Below are 16,560 nucleotides of genomic sequence, written 5' to 3'. Positions count from 1 at the left end.
TTGCGGCCGTGAACAGCCACCGACGTACGGTTGAAGTACTCCTGGAGAAAGGCGCGGATATCTCCCTCCGTTGTAGCAATGACTCGGGCCTGACGGCCCTCCATTTGGCTGCGCTAAACGGTGATGCGCCGCTGGTAGAATTGATGCTTCGACACGGAGCTGCCGTAAATGCTGTGGGTGCGGACGGGGCAACACCACTGCTCCTAGCAGTCAAGAAGGGGAGTGCAGACGCCGTCTCTGTTCTCCTTGCCGCTGGCGCGGATAGCTCGGCGTCATTCCAGAATGGTCGAGGCACACTTCACGTTGCAGCTCAGGAAGGGCATAGTGCCATTGCGCAGACATTGATTGACGCCGGTGTCAACCTGTCGCTCAAAGACGAGTCCGGGTCAACCGCATTGCACGAAGCCGCTTTCAAGGGCGCCGTCGACGTCGCGCGGATGCTGCTGGATGCTGGCGCGGATGTTACGGCCCAAGACGGAAACGGGCAGACCCCCCTCTGGTGCGCATCTGGAGCGGGACACGACCCCCTTGTGCGTCTCTTCTTAGACGCAGGAGCCGACACCTCAATCGCTGACTCAAATGGACATACGCCCTTGCATATGGCTGCCACCGCGGGCAGCGCAGCACCCATCATAACCCAGCTTCTGGACGCCGGAGCACACGTTAATGCGCTGAATGATCGCCGCCAGACCCCGCTGCACTGGGCTGCCAGGGGGCCTGAGGACGGCGTCCGCGCCCTCCTGAGCCGTGGCGCAGATGTAGCTGCTACCACCGATGGGGGAGCTACGCCCTTGTTCTGGGCTGCCGGCAGTGGCTATTATACGAATATAAAATATCTCCTTGAGGCCGGCGCGGCGCTTCACGCGCAGGGCCATGATGGGACAACGGCCTTGCATGTTGCCACGCTGAACGGCCACGAAGATGCCGTCCGGTTGCTCCTCGAGGCTGGAAGTGATCCGACGATTGTTGATACCCGCGGGTACACGGCGCTGCACGTTGCGGCGCTGACGGGTCATGAGGGGATAGTCAGGTGTTTGGTTGAGAGGCAGGATGATATTTCTAGCGGGGATAATAATGGGCGCACGCCGTTGGGTCTTGCAACGACCAAAGGGCATCAGGGAGTTGTGGATATACTTTCTTTTGCGGGAGGACGTTAGTTGTCCCTGTTTATTGATATACTGTATCACTAGGTCAGTCTCTGTATTGCATTAATGCACTTCTCAGAGGGATGGCAGGAAGTCCTTTGCGGCTGGCGCGCTGGCTGGTATACATACGAGGCGTCGGGGATGGACGACCAGACCTGCTCCTCGTATCTTGTCTGGTGTCGCCATCACACCTGGCAGGAAGGATGAGGCAAGCCGTCCGCAGCTGAAGAGGTCGGTATCTACTTTCTCCACGCAAGCTTGTGTGCATCTGCCCATAGTCTTTCGTAGAAGCCCTAATTACCAGGCCAAATCCTGGAAGCCCTTCACAAAGAGGCCACCCTAGTGTAGTCCTCGCCCATACGAAGGGAGATTAACTCTCCGCGGTAGGCGATTGACTCTCTTTAAATGTAGCATTCTCCTTGAAGCTCAGACCTCCAGAGTCTCTCTGCTCTGCCGAAGATAAGTGCATTGTAGCCGACAAGCGAGTGTATTCAACACGAGTATAGCTGCATAAGATAACATCCATCGCTAGATAACAGTCTCATCCTGTCCACGAGGACATCGATGCCTTGTAGCGAAAGAGCGAATCGGCAATGCCAGGCCTCGTCAGCCCATGCACTCCATTCTCAGCCTCCTCCTGCATGTTACACAGGCAGCCTTGCCGGACCTGCTAATTCAGGGACGGCTATCCTGCAGACACACAGACTCCTGTCACTCAGAGCTGACGTGTTTGAAGTGAGGGGTAATGCAGTGCGCGATCCTTTGTCGAAGGTGTGAGGAGCAAAGAGCCTCACTCTCCCTCCCTCTCTTGTTTACTCTCTTAGTCTCCTCCACGGCCTGTGTCAGGGACTTCCAATCCACACTCAAAATACCAAAGGCAGTCGGCATGTCTGCCGAAGAGGAGCGCGATCTCGCGCTAGATAACCAGCTCCTTGCTCAGATCTTCCCCCGAGCAAAGTCTGTCTCGACGAAGGTCCTCGCGCAGACATTCGAGACGTGCACGTTCGTCGCGTACCCCGAAGTATCGAGTGAAGAGGAGAGTACTGAAACACTCGTCCGTCTAGAGATCTCGCCTAGCAAGATAGCCGCAGTGTCGGCTCTCCAGCAGTCAGCATCATTAGCAATCCCCGATCTCATCCCGCAAGTCTACGAGATAGGCACGGCGAGCACAGAGGATGGACGCAAAGTGGATTACTCCGTCACAGCCTTCGTCCGGGATGCCGTGACGCTGGAGAGTATCTGGGACGAACTCGACGACGACCAAGTCGCCCATGTTGTGGAGCAGGTTGTCTCTGTGGTGTCAAAGCTGCAGAGCATCGACCTTCTCGATGAGGATGTGCAACGGCTCGTCACATCAGGAGGTGGTACTGCTGGTACCCCCATCGAACCGATCATCCCCCTCGGCGGCCTCCAGGTAGGCTTCTTCACCACCGCGACGAACCTCATACGCAGTCTCGTCGCAGCCCAAGACGACTTCGACCAGATCACCATTACCCAAGATCCGGGGGACACGAGCGTGCGATTCACGACTCCATTCTCCGATATCGGCCCCGTATCCCTATCGCAGACGGCCATCGACGCCCTCCAGAAATCCGTTGTGCTCTGCCATAACGACCTTGAACCTCGAAACGTCCTCGTGCAGCCTGTGTCAAGGGTCGCAGACGCAGGCCATGACGCTGACACAGAGACCCAACCAGCTTCATACGAAGTTGTCGCCATCATCGACTGGGAAATGGCCGGCTTCTTCCCCTTCGCCTATGAATTCTTCTACAAGGACCTTGTCCTCGGAAGTGCGAACCTCTATTACTCATGGTACCGCGCGTTCAAGGAGCGGGCTGCGCGGTTGCTCCCCAGTGGTGCCGAGGCTGAGGGGTCAGAGGCGCTGTTTCAGGCGTTGGATTTGATACTCCGAGCGCGAGGGAGGGTGGAGACAAGGAATGTTGGGATGCTGATGCAGAGAAGGTGGATTGAGCGAGAGAAGGTTGTTAGGGGGGCTCTTTGGGAGGGGTGGGTGAGGGATTCCAAGGCTGGGAGTGTGAAGAAATTCACAGAGGATGATAATGAGGAGTTGGAATTGGGTGTTTTGAGGGAGTTGGGGTATATCTCGTAGTTTGCTTAGAGGGATGGCTGCAGGGTAATAGACATATTATACTCGTTGAATAGATTCCGCACTGGGAGTGAATCAGTTCAGATTCAAGGGTAGTGGTACAATGATATGTACAGCCGAGAGGTATCATCTATAAAGAGTACATGGTATGCATGAGCCGACTATCTCCCCCACCCACTAAAAAACCCACCAGTCGTCACAGGCTCTGTCGGAGTTTTTGAGACACCAGGGCTCGGCGACAAGCCCAGTAACGAGTTTCGATTTTCCTTCGTCGTGGAGCTCCGCGAGAGTCCGGTGCGCGATCCACCTACCATCTTCCGTAACGAGTCCAGCTTGGCCTTCACCTCTTCCAGCTCCTGTTTTGCCACAGCTTCGGCGGTCTTCGCATTCACCAGTTCCAGAAGTAGGGCTTCTTCTCCTGGTGGGCGGTTGCTATCCGTGGAGAGGACAGATTGTAGGCCGAGGCTGCTAGATCGCTTGTTGAATGTGCTTTTTTGGGAGGCCGAGCGGCCGAGTTTGAGCTCGCGAAGACCACCGGGACTCAGGTTCTCACTGTTGTCGCTGGTCGGGGAACCGTAAGCCTCCGGAGGTGTGTCAGGAGCAGGTGTCTTGATCGCACGAAGGTCACGCACGGTTCGCTCCAGACGCTGTCGCTCGCGGTAGCTATCTTGGATACGGCCCCTTGCTTCGCGGAGCTGTTCACGAAGTGAGGAAGTCTCCTGTTCCTGTTCGTCGATTCGTCGCGTAAGGTCGAGGCAGCGACCGGCTTCGACTGAGTACATGCTCTTCCATCGATCGACGTCGTCGCGAAGTTGGTGTTTAGTTTGGTCTATTGAGACATGCTTGTTGGTGTCCGTCGTTGCGAATCTTTCTTCCACTTTCCTTAGAAATTCGCCTGGAGGAGGATCTGAGCTCGATTCTTTAATGTATTTGAGCATTGACCTTGCGAGTGCTTGATCTTCCTCGCGCTCTTCCCGCTCTTGCTGGAGTTCTCGGCTAAGGTTCGCGTTTTGCCGCTGCAGGTCGCTGAGTGCCATCAAGAGATCTTCGATTTGGCCATGTAGGTCACGATCCTTGTTCTGAGACATCGTAGATTTCGTTCGGACTTTTTGCCCATCAACTGACAGCTCGGTAGGTGCCGTGCTAGCGTCAGACGCGGATTCTACAGAGTTTAGAGTGGACGCCATGCTTTGTTTCGACGTCGACCGACGGAGATTGTTCGTGGTGCTTGCTTGGTTAGGGTTCAGGTTGATCGATTTGACGGAGGTGTGCGGCCCCGAGCCAGCCCAGAACCGGCCCAGAAATCGAGAAGCTGCAGCCTGCATTTGCGGGAACGGGATGCCAGTAGGAACACCCTGGGACTGGTTATAGCTAGCCTCCAGGGCCTGGAGACTTTCCTTCGTGACGAGTGAAGTCAACGAAACAAAGTCGTTGACAAAGTCGTCCGCGTCAAAGGCATAGCTACAGAAGTCAGTAAAGAAGCTGGCGCACGAGTAATCAACTTACGTATCCCAGAGACTCCTCGACAACAATAGCTGCATGACATCCTCAAATTCTGTACAATTCAGAAGTTTCTTTTCGTTACGCTGCATCAGCGAGAGTGCTACACGCATCAGGGTCTCGCAAGCCCCTTCCAAGAAGATAACATCGTAGATACGAAGGAGCATTGGGAGGGGGCAAGAAACAGCGAAGAATGACAGGAACCACTGTGAGACGTATACCGGCTCGATATTGAGCGACTCTAGATGCGCAAAAAGCGCAGGTCGGAGACGAGAGAGGAGGTTTTGAAACTGATAAACCCGGAGATGAAGGCCTGAGAGATCAGGAAGATAGCAGGTTCGTAGATCATAGAGATCCATAAGTCTAGGGGAATTAGCTCTCAATCCAACCTTGAGTGAGTCAACGCTTGGGTTAGTTCAACATACCGTACGAGCACACAGAATGCTTCCGCGTCTGACATGTGCATCAGAATAGGACCGACGACAAAGCCTAGACCTTGGCAGTAACCAATTTTGGTGTCGTAAAGACTAAAGCACTTGAGCACCCGGCCAAGCATCTGCTGTCCTTCACCATTTGGATCACGGAACATCTCTACATTGGGAAAACTGCGGCCAATGTCCTTCCCAATCAATCCTTCGTACGGACTCGTCTCGCCGCAGAGCCTTTGATATTCAGTCAACAACGCCGCCTCCCGTGCACCAGACAAGCTCGGCCAAACAACGCCTCTTAAAGGAGGTGGTACCCCTCCTCTGATCTTGTTTGAAGTCAAGGTCGGAAGTCTTTGCACCGTTTGTGGATAGTCTGCAACAAGGGCTGCCCAAAATTCTAGTTCTGTCATCGGAGGAGGTGCAAGCTGGGAGTATCGGAGAGAGGATCGAGGGTTTTCGTTAATCAGTCGCTTAATCTGATGAAGGGACTGGGTGCGAGAGGGACGAGGCTGTGTTTGCTTGTCGGCCACTTTGACCAGGCCAGACTTTGGGTTCGTAGCCAATGCGTTGTTTTCCTGCTCCAAGCGAGCTAATAGAAGTGCAGTTGTCTGAGGGGTTGTGGATGTCAGTCATTTTCTACCCCTGTTGCTTTCAAATTGTCCCCAGCATACCTCATCAGACCCCTCCATTCGAGGCTCTTGCTCCTCCGTTTTCTCTAGCTCTTCCCAGTCCACCGCATCGCCGTCTTGCCCGTCGGTCCGGTCGACATCTTCGCCGACACGCGAGCGAGCGAGTTCTGATTCTAAGTCCGGTTTCGCGGGGGTAGGGGTAGCTTTCGGGTCAATCTCATCGTCCGAGTGCAGCGGAGCGTCGACCGGAGTTTGAGGGATATCGAGAGTGCGCCAATCGGGCTGTGTGTCTTCTGAATTGGGGGAGAGTGGCACAGTCACCATGGAATCGGTCTGGTTCAGGGGATGGGCGTTTGACTGCGAACTGGCGCGCGACGAGGCTCGATCGGAGGGCTCCATTCTCGTTGAGCTGTAAATGAGGACAGTATCCGACAAAGGCTCGCTGGCGCACTCGCCAAAGGCAAGTTTCCCGAAAGGGCCGTGCCTCAATCAAAAGGGTGAAGGCGGACTTCGGAGAGGGCTGTGGGAAACGCGATAAGGAGACCGAAGGACTGCCGAGAGAGGGACGGCAAACAGCGGCATTTCTCGATGGCGCAGACGAGAGTAATGAGGCAAAGAAGATGGGGAGCCAAGGGAGAAGGAAAGCAGAAACGGCGAGGGTTTGAATTGGAGTGTTGGTGAGGTTTAGCGGTGTTTGAGTGGTGGTTCAAGTCGGCATCCAGGTGCCCCCAAGTGGGCTCCTGGTTCAGGGGCCTTCTCCTGACCACCACTCCACTGGGGTCTCGCCCCGTCGATCGTTCAATAATCATTGAGATCATGGAAATTCCATTGCTAGTTTGTGAGCAACAAGGCTCAGATCAAAAGGAATTCAGCTGCAAATAGATGATTTGAGCCGAATCAAGCGCGTCTTGAACATTTTGGTGGCAGCTCAACCTCTCCTCCATGGAAGTGCTTCTCGGCCTCCGAATCCATGGAAGGGTCTTCACCAAGCTGGTCTTCCGTCAGAAGACAGCCAAGTCCGCCTGGGAGGATCGTGCAGAGGACTTGAGACCAGAGATGAGGGGAGCACCCTGAGATTCTCATTTGACAGATGGCATGCTCACCTTCAACCACTCATGTCCCTGAAGCCCCCAGTATTTAAAACGTTGCATGACGGTATTAGCCTTGCTGGTGGATTGACCAATACGGACTTTCATTGGATGTTGAATTCTCCTGCTTTCATTAATTGGCTTAACTTATAGGTCTTGGCAAAGATACAGTCCTGCCATACAGAGTCATACTAGTACTACTCGTTCTACTACTTCTCTGTCCTGAAACAAAGAGGCGCCTGGAAGTGCCTGAAAGGAAGAGAGCGAAGAAAATGTTCATCGAGGACGACAGCGAAGTCGAGATACTGCATCGGTTATCTCTTGTCCCATGAGACAAGGCAGGGTGAAAACCCAGGCTTCGAACGCCTCTGGAGTTCGGTCGAGAAAGCTGACCCGCCCTGGTTCGTCCAGCTGGCAAGTATATATCCATGCACCAGAGACCTCCCAGGGCTACCCAAGAAAGCGGCTCCAAGTGAAGGACCAACGAACTCCTCCTCTGGAGGACCTACCTTACGGAAAACACTAGGAGCATTGAAAGGCTCTGAATAACGTGCAGAAAAACATCGAGATGTGGCTATTTCAGGAACGTCTCTGGGATCCTTTCCTTTCCTCTTTGTCAAGCTCTTTGTTGCCCCGAGAGACTCTTCGTAGGACTCGACGCCAGTCAACTCCGGGTGGCCCCGGTCTTTCAGTGAGAAGAAGGCGAAAGAACATGGAGTCGCTTTCAGTTCGGCCTCGCTTTTCCCCAGCCCAGTGGAAGAAACCTCAGTTTGCTCAAAATAGCAGCGTGAGTGGAGAGGAGGAAGGAGCCCCGCTTGCTGTGTTTTGGTCGCGCCTTCCCGTTTCGGATGGTCTGTTTTGAGTTTTCCCAATCGAGCGACGGAACGGAGGAACCACAGATCCGGGAGGCGGCCAGAGACTGGATCTGAAGACTTGCCCTGGTCGCAAGCCGCAGCATCAGCGCGTCAACAACAAGGAACAACAACACAATCACCATCGAGGAGTTCGTGGAGGAGGCTACTGTTCTTTCACTCTTTATTCCTGTTTGGACTCCGCGTGTTGGAAGCGAGTCTTTGTCTCTAGCCTCCCTTCCCTGCCTCTTTTTCTTGTCATTCGTTATCTCCCGACTTCAAATTCTCTCTTCATTCGACTTCCCCTATTTTACCGTGATTCGATTTGATTTAAGCAAGATGAGTGATGATTCTATGATGGATTCTCCCTTTGAGGACGACGGAAGCTCGGACTTCGTCCCCGAGGAAGTGCCAGTACGCTCGCCCCATTAATATTCCTCACTGGTCTCCGCTGACTGAGATTTCGCAACGCACAGAAACCCAAGAAGACTGCGAAGAAGGCCTCACCAAAGAGAATGAAGCAGACGAAGATTACGGCCAAACCAGCCGCGAAAGGGAAGAAGCGAGCTAAGGCTGATCGCGAAGATGAGACGTCCGACAACGATACTCCGTTTGATAACGACTCGGTGCTCTCGCAGACACCTCCCAAGAAAACTAAAAAGGTTGCCGCCTCTAAAAAGGCGGGAAACAAACCGCTTGCTGATGTTGAGAATGAATCTTTCTCAATGGAGGGCAGTGAGGAACCATCCAAGGAAGTAAAAGCGTCCGACAAGTACAAAATGGTAAGTTGGGTCTTACAATTGCGAGCATTGAACGTGCTGACGGAACCCCGGTTCTAGCTCTCACTCCTCGAGCATATTGTTAAACGTCCGGACACCTACATCGGCTCTGTCGAACGCAGCAAACAGGAGATGTGGGTATATAGCTCGGAGCACGATGGCATGGAGTATCGTGAGATCTCCTACGTCCCTGGTCTCTACAAGATTTTCGATGAAATTGTTGTGAACGCGGCGGATAACAAGCAAAATGACGAGAACATGGACGAGATTCGTGTTACATACAGCCGAGAGACCGGTGAGATCAGTGTCTGGAACAACGGTAAAGGTATTCCGGTCGAGATCCACGAGGAGAAAGGCATCTACATTCCTCAGATGATCTTCGGTAACCTCTTAACATCCTCAAATTACGATGACGACAAGGCAAAGATCACTGGTGGTCGCAATGGTTTTGGCGCCAAGCTCTGTAACGTCTTCTCCACCGAATTCACTGTTGAGACGCAGGATTCGCGACAGAAGAAGCGATACAAACAGACATGGACGAACAATATGTCGACATTGGGCAAGCCGAAGATTACTGAGGCGAAAGGTTCCGACTACACCAAAGTTACTTTCAAGCCTGATTATCCCAAGTTTGGCATGGACGGTATGGACGACGATTTCGAAGCACTGCTCAAGCGACGAGTTTATGATTTGGCTGGAACCACCCAGGTGTCAGTCAAACTGAACGGGACGAAGATTGCTGTTCGAAATTTCAAGAAGTACATGGAAATGTACACCAAAGCTCTCCGTCGAGAGCGTGGTGACGAAAACTCCAAGAACGATCCACTGCTGACCTGTAGCCCTCATCCCTATTGGGAGATTGGCTTTGCAGTGTCAGATGGCTCCTTTAAACAGGTGTCGTTCGTAAATTCTATCGCTACGACATCCGGAGGTACCCATGTCAATTACATTGCGGATCAGATCTGTACTAAACTGGCTGAGTCCCTCAAGAAGGGAAAATCTACTGGTGCCCAGTTGAAGACAGCACAGATCCGCAATTACATATTCCTCTTCGTCAATGCCAAGATTGTCAACCCAGCTTTCAACTCCCAGACGAAAGAGCAATTGACTACCAAGAACTCGCAATTCGGAAGCAAGCCTGTGCTTGAGGAATCTTTCCTCAAGAAGGTGCTTAACACTGGCGTCTTGGACCATCTTCGCAAATTTGCTGACCATAAGGCCGACTTGATGCTAAAGAAATCCGACGGTGGCCGCCGGGCTCGCATGAACAACCCGAAATTGACCGATGCGAACAAGGCCGGCACCAAGGATGGCTACCGCTGTACCCTTATTCTGACGGAAGGTGACTCTGCGAAGGGTCTAGCTATGGCTGGTCGTGCCGTCGTCGGGCCTGACCTTTTCGGTGTATTCCCGCTTCGTGGGAAGATGTTGAATGTCCGCGATGCTTCCTTTGACCAAATCTCGAAGAACGAAGAAATTCAGAATATCAAAAATTTCCTGGGTTTGCAGCACAAGAAAGAATATACGGATACTCGCGGCCTCCGCTATGGCCACCTAATGATCATGACCGATCAAGATCACGACGGTAGTCACATCAAAGGCTTGCTCATCAACTTCCTTCAGGCTCAGTTCCCGAGTCTGCTCAAAATTCCTGAGTTCTTGATTGAGTTCATCACACCTATCATCAAGGTCTGGAAGGGTGATCCCAAGAATCCGACCAAGCAAGTGTCCTTCTTCACAATGCCAGAATACGAAGCCTGGCTAGAAAAGCATGGTCACGAGCGTGGATGGGAGCACAAGTACTACAAGGGTCTGGGAACAAGCAGCGCGGAAGATTCTCAAACGTATTTCCGCGACCTGGACCGCCACCTGAAGGAGTTCCATACTTTGCAGGATAAGGAAGAGGAGCTGATTGAACTTGCCTTCTCCAAAAAGAAAGTTGAGGAACGGAAGGAATGGCTGCGCCAATTCAAACCGGGCACATACTTGGATCACTCAGTCAGCAAGATCACATATACTGACTTCATCAACAAGGAACTTATTCTGTTCAGCATGGCTGATAATATCCGATCAATCCCTTCCGTTGTTGATGGCCTGAAACCCGGCCAGCGCAAAGTCCTGTACACCTGCCTGCGCCGCAATATTAAGAAAGATGTCAAGGTGATTGAACTTGCGGGTCAAATTTTGAGCATGACAGCGTATCACCACGGTGATACCTCTATGCATCAGACTATTATCGGGTTAGCCCAGGATTTCGTCGGCTCAAACAATGTTAATTGCCTCGAACCCAGCGGTTTCTTCGGTTCTCGTTTGCGTGGAGGAAACGATGCTTCCAGTGCTCGTTACATCTTCACTCGACTCTCGCCATTTGCGCGCCGCATCTTCAACGCACATGATGACCCGCTTCTTACACATTGCGTGGACGATGGCAAAACCATTGAGCCCGAGATGTACGTTCCTGTTGTTCCAATGGTTCTCATCAACGGGGCCGATGGTATCGGCACAGGCTGGAGTTCAACCATTCCGAACTATAACCCTGAGGACATTGTTGACAACCTGAGACGGATGATGGATGGCGAGGAACCAAAGCCAATGCAGCCTTGGTTCCGAGGATTCAAGGGCGAGGTCACCCAAATTGGACCCGACAGGTACAAGTTCAGCGGCATAGTCAAGCACCTTTCGGACAAAGAGATCGAGATTACAGAACTGCCGATTCGGACATGGACTCAGGACTTTATCAACAAGCTCGAAGACATCATTAAAGCCGAGAAGACGCCATCTTTCATCAAAGACTACAAGGATTACAACACCAACACTGAGGTCCACTTCGTCATTCAGCTGGACGAGAAGAATATAAAATCGCCTCTAACTATCGAGGACTTGGAAGAGAAACTCAAACTCACCAAGACAGTTGCTACAAGTAATTTGGTCGCCTTTGACCCCGAGGGCCGCATTACCAAGTACAATAGCGTGGAGGATATCCTGAAAGAGTTTTTCGCCCTTCGACTCAAGTTCTATGAACGCCGTAAAGTGAGTGCCTCCCACTGGCCTTCCCCCCCGATGCAGGTATGCTGACTCCTTGCAACGCACAGCAATATCAACTTGGTCAGCTGCAGAAGGAGCTGGACAAGCTGACTAACCAGGCGCGATTCGTCCAGATGATCATTGATGGAAAGCTGGTCGTCTCAAAGAAAAAGAAGAGTGTTCTTGTGGTGGAATTGAAGGAGAAGGGCTTCAAGCCATTCCCTAAAGTGGCGGACGCTGCCAAGGCGGGTGAGACCGAGCGGGTCCTAGAAGCGTCAGACGACTCGTCTGCCGAGGATCAAGATGATACACAGGATCTTGCTCATGCCTACGACTACCTACTCGGAATGGCAATTTGGTCTTTGACGCAGGAACGTGTAGAAAAGCTGCGCCGTCAGATCGGGGAGAAGGAAGTTGAAATCGATGAGCTGATCAAGCTCTCCAAGGAAGATATTTGGAGGCGCGATCTTGACGATTTTATCAACGAATGGCGCTTCCAGCTTGAGGATACCGAGCGGCGCCGCCGTTCGTATGCGAAGATGGGCCGCCGCACCTCTATGAAACTTGCAACAGGCGATCGTGGCCCGACCGGAAAGAAACGCAAGCCAGCTAACCGTGATGACTCTGATGAAGATTTCGCCGCCCCGAAATCTAAGAAGGCAGCCGCAAAAAAGGTCGAACCCAAAGGCGGCATCATGAGTTTCCTTGGGAAGTCGTCGAAACCCTCGACTGCAGCTTGGGACCTTGACAGCGAGTCGGATGACGAATTCGGGATAACAGAAGTCCTTCCAAAGAAGAACAGAGGCCCCGCAAGGGCGTCACCGAAACCCAAAGATGAAGACGGGGACATTAGTATGAGCGGATCCGAAATTGAAGCTACCCCTAAAAAGAGTCGGGCAGCTCCTAAGGCAGCGCCGCAGCCGAAGGGTCGGCCTGCTGCCGCGGCTAAATCGAAGCCAAAGGATGACGATAGCGACGCTTTGGATGATGACGACTTTGTGGAAATCACGAAGACGGAAGCGGCCAAGACAGCACCACAAACGAGTCGCGCAGGCCGCAAGGCTGCACCCAAATATGCATTGAGTGACTCGGAAAGTGACAACGGTGATGACCTGCTCGGCGATGTTAGCAAAATGGTCAAGGGTATTGGTGGCACGGCTAGTGGTTCTGCGTCGGACGCTCGACAACTCTTCTCTGAGCTGTCCAGACCTGGCAGTAGCACGGGCCTGCCGACTAGTGCGAAGACCTCCAAGTTCTCCAACGACTTTGACGCGGACGAAACCGATTACAGCAAGCTCATCCCACAGAACTCTCCCCGCCGCTCCCTTCATGTCAAGCCCAAGGACGTTAAAGCCTCGGACAGTATGGACTTGGATGACGGAGAGGAGCCTGTCAAACCCACAAAGGGCAAAGTGGCCGCGAAAGCCAAGACCACGGCAGCACCGAAAGCGGCCACGGGTAAGGGTCGTGGTCGTCCAAAGAAGGATGCTACAGCCACCGCTGCGCCTTCGGCAAAACAAACAACTCTGTCTCCGGCCGCCAAGGCATATGCTTCAAAGCAGTCGAAGGCGGCTCCAAAGAAAAAGACCTTGATGGATGACCTGTCGGACGATGATATCGACGCGATGGCCAACGATATTCTGGACTCTCCAGCAGGTCTTAGAGATGACGCTCCCGTTCGAAAGGCCGCAGCTAGCAACACGAGCAGGCCGTCAAGACGGACCGCAACTACCAAGAAGAGCTACGTGATTGAGGACGATAGCGATGACGGCGCGGGGGACGGCTTGGACGATTCGTTTGACATGAGCGAATAAGGAACGTTTAGACGGGGTTTATCATCAGCACGTTGATCGTCTGAAGCATCAGCATATCTGTTATCTTGGATTTCTCGCCTCTATTCTCTATCTGCATATCTATTCGGCTTTTAGGATTTAGTCAATGTACTGCTTTATATTCCAGATGATGGTCAATCATGACCTCAGCCTTCGTAGCATGAAGGCAGATCCTTCGACAGCGTCCGCTCATTGGTTCTCCGCAGCGTTTCACGGCTCAGCCTCCGGAACTGTACCACTCGTGCGATCTATGATGTTGAGGATAGCCATACTGATATCCACATGCAATTCAAATAGGTAAATGATTTGAAGGCACGGTCGCGGTCATAAACTAGATAGTTAAAGCAAATCCCAAAACCAAAACTCGTGGAAAACAAAACATCAAGAAAAACAAGCCGCCCGGAACCACAGCCCCCAACCACCTTCCTTATGCATGCAAGTCAGAACTCCGTCCCAGTCTATCAAATATCCAATATCCCTTTCATTTCCTCATCGAACCAGCAAAGCAAGCACTCAGTGTGATGAGATCAAGAATCGTGCAGACAACGAAGCGAACAGCTAAGCAAGAAGGACTTTCCAATCACTTTATTCTCGGCCCGTCTCTTTCATTGTGAAATCAAACGAGAGCGGTGCCAAGGTAGTGGTTAGGGAATCAAGCGGACGCCCGTCGTCTCTTTCGACCGTTCCAGGCAAACGTAAAGGCGCAGTCGGTATTGACGCGGTAGTCGGAATCACGATCGGTGCTGGCTTCGGCGTCTACATCGCTACCCATCGCATCCTGCATATGTAGGCTCAGGAGGGCGTGTGCGGCACTAACCTCGCACTGGAGTCTGGAGGGGCGAACATGTGTCCGCGGTTCAATCGGGTGAAGCCCGTACTCGTGCTCATTCTGCTGATCACGAGACTGCTCGCGCACCGCCGATTGAGCATCTCTCCAACGCTTCCGTCGACTTATGCTGTTCGAAGTGCAGAAGCCGACATTCGCACCCGTTTCCGAATCACGGTACGATTCATCGTCGTCGGGAGAGGAGGAGGAGAGGCCGTCTGTGGAGCTGCTACTTCTTGAACTGAGCGTCGAGGAAGTGAGCTCCTCATCGGAGACGCTTTCGGCATCTGCGTCGATGTCGCTCCCATCCATGATACTACCTCTGGCTGCGTGATCCGACGGAGTAGAGCTTGGAATTGCAGTTGACGAGGCGAGAGACGCGAGGACTTGGTGCGGGGAGGGCAGGAGGCGTGGATACAGATCCGTGCTGCGAGGGGTGTTCACGGGCGTGAATGAGTTCCGGAGGGGGCTAACAGGGGAAACGCAGTATGGGTCTGTACTGCTGTTGTATTCGGGAGAGGAGCCATAGCCTAGCGATCCGTCTGTGGAGGTATTGCTGGGGTGGTGCTGGTGGTAGGATTTAGGGAGGATGTGGCGGTCCAAGTGGGTTCTATCTCCTGCGGAACTCGGGCGATAACCAGCCCGGAGGTGGGTGAGGGGCGGAGAACGAAGTTCGAGCATGCGGTAGAAATGGGCTCGCTCTGTTGCGGTTTGGACGATGGATGGGTCGATGATCATTCGGCCGAATCGGGAGCGGTCGTTGGGGTGGACGCAGAGATCTGGGAAGTCGTTGCCAAAGAGGGGTGTGAGTGCGAAGCGGATTTTCCAGCAAAATGTGGCTGCAACGGCTCTGGCGGCCTCAAAGGGCATCCAGTAACCTTTGTGAATGGATTAGATGAGAGATGGTAGGGCGGCGGAGCTGTTCTCACCTTGTGCTGCCAGCGCTCCGCCTGTGATGCTGTGGCAGATATCGCGCAGGCCTGGATTCTGGTTCAGCATCTTTGCTGGTGTGGTCTAAGTCGGTTAACCGTGCTCCTGCCAGAAGCTAACCGTCGTGATCCTACCTTGGAGTAGTCGTTACACTTGAACAAATGTGTTGTTCGGACGAGACCAATGTTGTAATCCCACATCACCGTCCATTGCTTCTCTTCTCCGGGGAGCTGGAAGGTATACTGAAACACTGCGAGGATGAGCATTTGATCGCCACAGCGATACGGCGTGCCAGCCTTACCCTCAAAGCTTTCCCGCCCAGTCAGTTCCTGGAATGTCTTCTTGTCGCTGTTGTACGGAATGTGTCTTGGATATGAGGCGATGTCTCCGAAAGGGTGAATGCGGAATTCTCGATGCAGTCTCGCAAGGTTGTCGTCTCGTTCTTCGTGAGGAGGGTAGCGCACTTCCCCTTTGGCCCTTCCCCGATTGAATACCGGTGCATCCTTCGCTATTTTCTGTTTCTTTTGTCGGGGAGGCCGCAGCATGGTAGTGCTTGTCGGGCTTGGTGGCGAGGGAGGAGGAAGAGGAACGCGATCTGACCTGGGCAGGTTTGGTGGAGGATTGAGAAGAGATTTTATGGACACCATCTTAGCTGTGAGGGCACTGCACCGTCTTTGAACACTGAGGATCGATGATCTTCTCACTCTGTCGGTGAGTGTAGCCCTCTGAAGTGAAACAGGCCACTAGGACGGCCAGGATAGTCGGAAGTTGAGACAGAGCGTTGATTTATCTGCCTTGCCAGTCCAGAACTCTGATCGGTCTGACCGCCGTTGTCTGATTCTAAGACACAGGGGATAAAGGATTCTAGAAGGTCTGGTAGAGTCTCAAAAAGTGGAGGGTTACAATAATGGTAGATGATGGGGTGGATAATGGGGAGAAGGCTATGGAGCAGCACACGGGTGCTTGATGCTAGACAGCCACGAAACGGATAAGAAACGAAAGAAGAGGAAAGAAGAAAAGGAACGAGACATCAGAGATCAGAGATGGCTTCCCCTTTGTGAGGGGTTTGCTGGGTGCAAGTTCTTCTTCCCACGAGTGGATACGCGACGGCATCTGACCAGAAGAGTTGTTCACATCCACCCCCTCCCCTCTGTTTGTCCGCTTTTGGTATGGAAGCGCAGCACGCGTGGAATGCTTTTGTTCGAGGTGATGGAGGCAGCGGTGAACTCAGGTCGAAACCCAAATCGCTGATCCAGACATCTAGGTTGGGCGGATGTCTTGGATGGATGGAGATGATTTCGGCATGAAAAAAACCTCACCGGCTCTTGGGCCCAGAGAGACATCACGAGGAACACGACAAGAGCGAACAAGAAGGCGCTGGCGAGTCCGGATCTGCCATACTTCAACGCCAGTTTAAGTAT

The 16,560-nt window shown here is 52.9% G+C and overlaps 5 protein-coding genes across 5 annotated transcripts; 2 read left to right on the top strand and 3 right to left on the bottom strand.

The window, feature by feature from the left end:
* Window positions 1–171: 171 nt before the first annotated feature.
* BJX67DRAFT_346910 (uncharacterized protein) lies at window positions 172–751 on the bottom strand. Its single transcript, XM_071028464.1, has one exon. It carries the CDS (start codon window positions 632–634, stop codon window positions 311–313), a length of 324 nt encoding a protein of 107 aa, XP_070888720.1. The 5' UTR covers window positions 635–751; the 3' UTR covers window positions 172–310.
* A 1,280-nt stretch (window positions 752–2,031) lies between these two features.
* BJX67DRAFT_378794 (uncharacterized protein) lies at window positions 2,032–3,255 on the top strand (the record flags this gene model as incomplete). Its single annotated transcript, XM_071032410.1, has 1 exon — window positions 2,032–3,255. One exon carries the CDS (start codon window positions 2,032–2,034, stop codon window positions 3,253–3,255), a length of 1,224 nt encoding a protein of 407 aa, XP_070888719.1.
* A 44-nt stretch (window positions 3,256–3,299) lies between these two features.
* On the bottom strand, window positions 3,300–6,873 carry BJX67DRAFT_346908 (putative GTPase activating protein (Evi5)). The gene is made up of 4 exons (XM_071028463.1): window positions 5,852–6,873; window positions 5,178–5,788; window positions 4,759–5,115; window positions 3,300–4,713 (listed from the first exon to the last, which is right to left on the bottom strand). Exons 1-4 carry the CDS (start codon window positions 6,206–6,208, stop codon window positions 3,414–3,416), a joined length of 2,625 nt encoding a protein of 874 aa, XP_070888718.1. The 5' UTR covers window positions 6,209–6,873; the 3' UTR covers window positions 3,300–3,413.
* A 1,214-nt stretch (window positions 6,874–8,087) lies between these two features.
* On the top strand, window positions 8,088–13,859 carry BJX67DRAFT_391745 (DNA topoisomerase 2; the record flags this gene model as incomplete). The annotated part of the gene is made up of 4 exons (XM_071034844.1): window positions 8,088–8,162; window positions 8,225–8,530; window positions 8,588–11,557; window positions 11,620–13,859. 4 exons carry the CDS (start codon window positions 8,088–8,090, stop codon window positions 13,363–13,365), a joined length of 5,097 nt encoding a protein of 1,698 aa, XP_070888717.1. The 3' UTR covers window positions 13,366–13,859.
* Window positions 13,860–14,035: 176 nt separating this feature from the next.
* On the bottom strand, window positions 14,036–15,921 carry BJX67DRAFT_391743 (putative APSES transcription factor Xbp1; the record flags this gene model as incomplete). Its single annotated transcript, XM_071034843.1, has 4 exons — window positions 15,441–15,921; window positions 15,274–15,389; window positions 15,139–15,223; window positions 14,036–15,087 (listed from the first exon to the last, which is right to left on the bottom strand). The coding sequence occupies exons 1-4, from the start codon at window positions 15,784–15,786 to the stop codon at window positions 14,036–14,038; spliced, it is 1,599 nt and encodes a 532-aa protein (XP_070888716.1). The 5' UTR covers window positions 15,787–15,921.
* Window positions 15,922–16,560: the final 639 nt, after the last annotated feature.

Source organism: Aspergillus lucknowensis, assembly GCF_044049455.1.
Source record: "Aspergillus lucknowensis strain CBS 449.75 chromosome Unknown BJX67scaffold_8, whole genome shotgun sequence".
In the NCBI taxonomy this organism is placed as follows: domain Eukaryota; kingdom Fungi; phylum Ascomycota; class Eurotiomycetes; order Eurotiales; family Aspergillaceae; genus Aspergillus; species Aspergillus lucknowensis.
Note: the sequence above shows the minus strand (reverse complement) of the source record. Positions and strands in the feature narration are given on the sequence as shown.